Source organism: Hippopotamus amphibius, chromosome 17 (assembly GCF_030028045.1).
Source record: "Hippopotamus amphibius kiboko isolate mHipAmp2 chromosome 17, mHipAmp2.hap2, whole genome shotgun sequence".
Taxonomy (NCBI): domain Eukaryota; kingdom Metazoa; phylum Chordata; class Mammalia; order Artiodactyla; family Hippopotamidae; genus Hippopotamus; species Hippopotamus amphibius.
This window is the reverse complement of record NC_080202.1, coordinates 39,878,177-39,885,505: the sequence shown is the minus strand read 5'-3', so window position 1 is coordinate 39,885,505 and position 7,329 is coordinate 39,878,177. Positions and strand designations below refer to the sequence as shown.

The window sequence follows — 7,329 nt, the reverse complement described above, 5'->3', positions numbered from 1 at the left end:
TTGATGGGAAATTCCCATTCTCATCATAATAAGTATTTTAATTACATTTGTTAATCTGGGGATGTGCCCTGCAATTGGGAAATCATGAAGCAAATTTAACAGAATTACTTTTTCAGAAAAAAATTATCAGTCATCAAAACCTCTGAAAGATTTTGTAATTCTGAAAAAAAAATTTTTTTGTTTTTTTTTGCTTTGCTCCACCTTATTTTTTTTTCCCTTGATATAGTAAATGCCCCGAGGCTCTGACCCAGCTTCAGAAAAGAAGCCAGTAGAGTAGGTTGGGGGGGGGGGGGGGGGGCGGGAAATATTATCCAGTTGAGGATTAGCAAAAGTGTAACAGGGATTAAGAAGTGACATGGGAAAGGAACACCCTAAAAGTGTGTATATAAGGACCTGTAAATAGGCTCTTCACAATCACCTCTCCTACTCACCTGGACAAGCCAAACCTTTGCAGGAACACCATGCCTTGCTCATCTCGCGTGTCCTCCTCCAGGGCTGGAGGCAGCAGCTCTGTCAGGGTGTCTGCTGGTGGCAGCAGCAGAAGCAGCAGAAGCAGATGCGGTCTGGCAGGAGGCTCTGCCCGGGGCTTTCAAGGAGGGGCCGGCAGCTGTGGCCTGAGTGGGGGCTCCAGTGGGGGCTTTGGAGGCAGCTTTGGAGGGGGTTTTGGTAGCTGCTCAATAGCTGGTGGTTTTGGAGGAGCTTCAGGCTCTGGGATTGGCTTTGGTGGGGGTTCTGGATTCGGCGGGGGTGCTGGATTCCGCGAAGGTGCTAGCGGAGGCTTCTACAGCTATGGTGGTGGTATGGGTGGTGGCGTGGGCGATGGGGGGCTTTTCTCTGGAGGTGAAAAGCAAACCATGCAGAACCTCAATGACCGGCTGGCCAATTACTTAGACAAGGTCAGAGCCCTGGAGGAGGCCAACACTGATCTGGAGAACAAAATCAAGGCGTGGTATGACAAATTTGGGCCCGGGTCTGGAGATGGCGGAGCTGGAAGAGATTATAGCAAATACTATCCAATCATTGAAGATCTCAAGAATCAGGTGAGTTTCTATTACTGTATTTCTGTGCCTTTCCCATGTATTCAGATCATGAACTGCAATGATGAATTTGAGTCAAGGAATTATTTGAAAACATATTTGTTTTGTTGTACATGTAAAATGGGACTTGGTGTGCTTTAACTTTGACAGTATTGTATACACGACATCCAACCACATTAATTTTGTTTGCATGTCACATTTGAGTATTTCTATAAGACTGAAATTTATACAGTGCCAGGTAGCTAATTAACATAAGAGTGATGGCTGTGAGTTGACACCAGCTTCATCTAATTACTTCGTGATTAATTCTGGCAGGTTGATGTATTTTAGTGTCTTGCTAGATTTAAATAGTCTTACGACTATTTCTCTTCCTAGAAAACCTGGTGCAAATATTGTATGAGAATGTGGTGGAATCCAAAATGGTTTAGCTATGGTTGTATGGGAAATATATTTTTAAAGACTTTTTTGGAAGTGAAATTCACTTTTTTTGTTTTGTTTTGCACTGTTTTCTGTATGAGCTCATAGAACAACTGATCTTCCAAAGCAGCAGAAATATGCAGAGGATTGTGTTCTGTGAAACAATGTTCCGTGGCCATTCCAGTAAATGTGCAAGCTGTTAATTTTTGCAGAAAGATATGGTTTAAATACATCAGGATTATCAATGCTGGTGTTACTAAGCACATTTTCAAAGCAATTCACCTTTAAAAGCTACCTCAGGAGACATCTTGTCTCACAGGTGGGCATGTAGACACAGGTAAAAAGCATCCATGATTTACTCACTGTTACTGTTTTTTCTAGATCATTACTGCCACTATCGAAAATGCTGGGATCATTCTGCAAATCGACAATGCCAGACTGGCTGCTGATGACTTCAGACTGAAGTAAGAAAAATGAAAACTTGAAAACAAATGTTCTAGGAAAAATAAAATTCAATCCCTTAGCTTAGTTTACTCTAAATTTAAAAAAAAAAACCTTTTAGGGGATCAAGACCTGAATTCACAAACATCCCAAGGGTACATTTTAAAAACCATCATTCCACCAACAAGAAAGAAAGAAGCAATTTCAGGATGAAAATTTTGTTATCAAAAATATTGGCCATCAATAGAATTAATGTACAGCTCAGATTTTTCTTTACAAGGGAAAAACTCCTAGGAGGAAACTTAGCCTTCAATGATCAAATTGCTCAGGGGAGAAAATATTTTCTTGGATATGTAAGAATGGACTGTACTCTTTGAAATGGGCTGTATTGTATCCTTCCAGATACGAGAACGAGCTGCATCTTCGGCAGACCGTGGAGGCTGACATCAACGGCCTGCGGAAAGTCCTGGACGACCTGACCATGACCCGCTCTGACCTGGAGATGCAGATTGAGAGCCTCACCGAGGAGCTGGCCTACCTGAAGAAGAACCATGAGGAGGTAGGAACACGGTCCACGATTAAATGACTCTGGCCAACAGAGTTTACCCCACAGCCATTCTGTAAAAATACAATAAATTCGTTCCATCTGGATGGATTTCCAGCTTCTATATATATAACCGGGGAGGGGGAGTAATAATGAGAAAATCATATGTGAATTTGGTGGGGGTGGGTTTCCCTTCAGTGTCCTAGTCTCAACTTTTTGTTGACTTAGGCACATTCTAGGAAGTCATTGCTTTTCATCACTATGGTCCTTTTTCCTTGTGCTAGGAAATGAAGAGCATGCAAGGAAGCTCCGGGGGGGACGTGACCGTAGAAATGGACGCTGCCCCAGGGACAGACCTGACTAAGTTACTGAATGACATGAGGGCACGGTATGAGGAGCTGGCTGAGAAGAACCGCCAAGAGGCCGAGGAGCAGTTCAACAAGCAGGTAGGTCATCACCCTGAGCCTCTGGGCCCACAGCCACACACACACACACACACACACACACACACACACACACACACACACGCCACTTCCGCTCATTGTATCAGCCTGCAATGACTGCATTTTATTTGTATTTAGAGTGCATCGCTGCAAGCACAGATCTGTACCGATTCCGGGGCAGCCAGTTCCGCCAAGAGTGAGATCACAGAACTGAAACGCACTCTGCAAGCCCTGGAAATCGAGCTGCAGTCCCAACTGACCATGGTTTGTGCAAAGAGCTTTTCAAAAATCTCCAGCGGGGAGTTGAACGATTCGGTTTTCTTTCTTTGCCAAGATATTCCACTTGGCACATAATAAAAGCCGGATTAGGGAGGACTGCACTGTGGCTGTCAAAAGCATAAGACATTCTGGTTAAAAGTAATGTATCTATTTCCATAAAAGATTTCGTTTTTAAAAAAGTGATGGCAACAAACATTAAGGAAGCAATGATAGAGCAGTAGAGGTCGTAACTCATGGAAAGTGCATTTCTCCTAGTATCTTAAACGATGTATTATTTAAATCACCCAATGATTTATTTTCAGCATGAAATTCTCATTTGCTTTTTCTCTTAGAAAAGCTCCCTGGAAGGGACCCTGGCTGACACAGAGGCTGGCTACATGGAGCAGCTGTCACAGATTCAGATGCAGATCGGCGGCCTGGAGGAGCAGATCTGCCAGATCCGGAGTGAGACCGAATGCCAGAACGCAGAGTATGAGCAGCTGCTGAACATCAAGACCCGCCTGGAGATGGAGATTGAGACCTACCGCCGCCTGCTCGATGGAGAAGCAGGGTAAACAAAAGCCAGGAACATGCTAAAGGCAGACCCTGGTGTATTTACATTATGAAACCAAAAGGTGGCTTGGGGACCAGACCTGTGTTTATAAAGTAAGAGTGACACAGTCCGATGAAAAGAGCACTGCCTTCATGGGAAAGAGCAGGTTTCTCCTGCCTTTGCAAAGTGCAAAGGAAAACGATTCTTTTTTTTTCTCCAGTGGTTCTGGTTTTGGAGGATTTGATTTTAGAAACTCAGGATCCAGAAACACGGGGTCCAGAATCACAGGATCCAGGGATTCGTCCATATCTGGTGACTCGAGATCTGGAAGCTCTGTTGTCCAAGGAAGAGGTAGACATTTTTGACATTTTTTTCATGTCCCTGAAAATTATAGAATTGAAACGTAAAGGCACACTTCGTCATATAAAAAGTATATACCGGTGTTCACCTCATCTTACCCAGACAGAGCATACTCAGTGAATGCACTTGGATTTCCCTTGATCTATATTTCTGTGACAGTTTCCAGGCTGACATTGTGATTCTGTGATTTTCAGACCCAAGCAAGACTAGAGTGACTAAGACCATCGTAGAGGAGGTGGTGGATGGCAAAGTCGTCTCATCTCAAGTCAGCAATATTTCTGAGGTGAAACTCAAGTAAACAATTTCCAGATCAACACAAGTGTCTTTCAGAGAAAAAAAAAATCTAAAGGACATAAGTGAAGAAATTGCATCAATCTAGCCATCGTTCTGCATACCTTTGGGGAAAATTTTCATCCGGAAATAGATGACTAACCAATTATTCTGCATCTTCTTCTTTTCTTAATAGAATGCTCTTGAAAAAGTTGAAATGACAGCTTTGCTTGTTTCTATGCTTCAATAAACTTACTGTTGCAAGTTAACTAAATTATTCCTGAATTTTTTTAAGAAATTCAATATTTCACCTAGAAATGAAGCTGTCGATGATGACCTCACTGCACTGTCGTTACTAATAATAATGTGTACATTATACGTTGTGTGTGTAATATCTTATTTATAAGAATCAAGATTATAGGCATTTTACATATGGGAATTTTTAACAACATCACATTAGAACACAGTGATACCTGACATTAGACCTCAGTGTCCCTAACACTACAGCCCACAAAGCTCAGCCCACAAAGGATGAGATTATTTGAATAATTATTCTGTAATTAATTAATATCTAGTTTCTTTCTCTTTTTTCTACTTTTATTTTTTTAATTTTTATTTTATATTAGAGTATAGTTGATTTACAATGTTGTGTTAGTTTCAGGTGTACAGCAAAGTGATTCAGTTATACATATACAAATTCTTAATGTGTAGTTTCTTCATGTCCATCATCGAAGTGAGCATTTCATGAGATAAAAAGAAACATAAGATATGCCTCCTACTTCAAAAAGTGCACATTTTAGATGGAGAGGAAAGTTAAAGACACAGAGAAGACAATACAGGAGGTTAATAGTGAAGGGTTTGATTCCACAGTATCCACCAGAAGTGCCATAGGAATCTGACAAGTCATGTTTGCAGGACACTTAGGAGACTGGTCAAAATAAGATGGGATATGTGATACAGTGCCAGATTTCTGAAAACCTTGAAAGTCCCAAAGAGAAGAGATGCTCAGGTATTTGCTCCCTTGTCAAATCTACCCACACCTCTAACCAAAAATTGTCATTTAGCCAAGCTGGTGTTTCCTTTTCCCACTCTCCATTGCTAATGTCTTTTACCCCATAGGTGGTCCAGAGCTCTGCCTTGTCACTTGGGAAACAAAGCCTGTTAAATTAGGATACAGGTGGTATAGGTCTGTCTCAAGAAGAAACAGGCAAAGGACAAAGCCACGGTGGGTAAGGACTTTCCCACTCAGGAAATTTAATATGACCAGACCACAAATTAGATCATCAATCCCACAAGCCAGTCCTCAAAAAAAGAACATGGGACTCGGCATAAAAACCAAATTAAAAATTACAAAAGGGTAAACCTGAATGTAATTCATGTAAATTGTACCTTCAAATATAAAATCAGTAAGAGCTGCATGAGAGTATCAAACCTTAATAATAAAAACAGCCAAATAATGTAGTTTGTTTTCTTCTAGGCACATTGAACAAAACAAAAAATGAACCTGTACGCACACTGTAACCACAGAAAGAAGTTAATAGCTAAACATCAACCACTATTCAGAGAAAAAGAGCAACACTGTCTCAAGTCAAACATGTTTCCCATCAACGCATTACAGCAAAACCTTGGATGTTTTTCCTCTACTGAAAAGTTAAGAAATATGAACTCATTGATTCAGCCTGGATTAAAGACAGAAGCACAGACACAGAAACCAGCTGTATGTGGTCTCCCATCCCTTGGGCCATCACAGTCACATTGGGAAAGCGTCTCTCCCTGAGTCTTCCCAGGTCCAGTCTTCTAGTCCTGTACCACCTGGACCTATAGTCGTGCCTAGTAGTAGCCTCATGTCAGGGCAAAAGTGTGTGGTTACTCTGAAAATTATCTTGAAGTGAAACCCTCATTCTGGTTTCCTTGGCTTGTGTTGAGATGCTACATTTGTACTGAACGATTGTTTACAGATACAGAAAGGGCCAGATCACAGGTGCCAAACTACTGAGATGCAGTAGAATGTGTTATGAGCTCATTTGATTTTAAAAACTGAAACTATTGAACCATTTTGGATTGTGAAATTCATTTAGAATACTGAATAAAATATTAAGGACAGGGTGTTCACACGTTATTATCTGCCCTAAAATTATTTTAAAACCGCACAACAGTCATAGGCTTTATTTTGAAACTCTAAAGCTCAGCTCTGCAGTCAACTTTTGAATAAGAGGAATGTGTTTCTTTTTTTCTGAGAGTTGGACTTATCGGTAAGAAGGAAGAGCCCAATGCCAGTTTGCATGTGGAGGTTCATTGTTGACTTCGGGTCCAGAGATTCATAAGGTTCTTCTTGTCTTTCTGACCTCAAAGGACAATGGATGAGAATGGAGAGGATGCTGGAAGTGGTATCCATCCTCACAGAGATTAGAAACAAGAGGCATGGTTTACAGTAGGCAGAGAAGAGGAAACGACCAAAGGACTTGAGACTCTGTAGAAAGTAGCCTAAACTTGCTTCATGACATCACAAAATTAGTGTTCAAAAGACCTGCAAGAGGAGACAAAGTGATGAATATAAATCACCCAGAAAATAGCTCAAGTAATAGCCTTCAGACAATCTCCTCAAGTAATGAAATACTGCAAGTAATAGATAACTTAAAAAATTAGCAGGGGTTTTCCTGGTGGCGCAGTGGTTGAGAATCCTCCTGCCAATGCAGGGGACACAGGTTCAAGCCCTGGTATGGGAAGATCCTACATGCCGCAGAGCAACTAAGTCCGTGGGCCACAATTACTGAGCCTGTGCTCTAGAGCCCATGAGCCACAACTACTGAGCCCGTGTGCTGCAACTACTGAAGCCCACATGCCTAGCGCCCATGCTCTGCAACAAGAGAAGTCACCGCACTGAGAAGACCACCCCCGCAATGAAGAGTAACCCCCACTTGCCACAACTAGAGAAAGCCCGCACACAGCAACGAAGACCCAGTGCAGGCAATTAATTAATTAATTTTTAAAAAATTATCAAAAAAT

The 7,329-nt window shown here is 41.6% G+C and overlaps 1 protein-coding gene across 1 annotated transcript; it reads left to right on the top strand.

The window, feature by feature from the left end:
• Positions 1-461: 461 nt before the first annotated feature.
• Positions 462-4,592, top strand: KRT24 (keratin 24). Its single transcript, XM_057715232.1, has 8 exons — positions 462-1,040; positions 1,836-1,918; positions 2,298-2,454; positions 2,724-2,885; positions 3,021-3,146; positions 3,494-3,711; positions 3,914-4,044; positions 4,248-4,592. Exons 1-8 carry the CDS (start codon positions 462-464, stop codon positions 4,349-4,351), a joined length of 1,560 nt encoding a protein of 519 aa, XP_057571215.1. The 3' UTR covers positions 4,352-4,592.
• The last annotated feature ends 2,737 nt before the right edge of the window (positions 4,593-7,329 follow it).

What these genes read in the sequence shown, in the direction of transcription:
- KRT24 (XM_057715232.1), top strand. Translation starts at nt 462, where the DNA reads ATGCCTTGCTCATCTCGCGTGTCCTCCTCCAGGGCTGGAGGCAGCAGC. An exon ending in GCTGATGACTTCAGACTGAA is followed by an intron (nt 1,919 to 2,297) that starts GTAAGAAAAATG and finishes GTATCCTTCCAG; the next exon opens with ATACGAGAACGAGCTGCATC. An exon ending in AGGAGCAGTTCAACAAGCAG is followed by an intron (nt 2,886 to 3,020) that starts GTAGGTCATCAC and finishes ATTTGTATTTAG; the next exon opens with AGTGCATCGCTGCAAGCACA.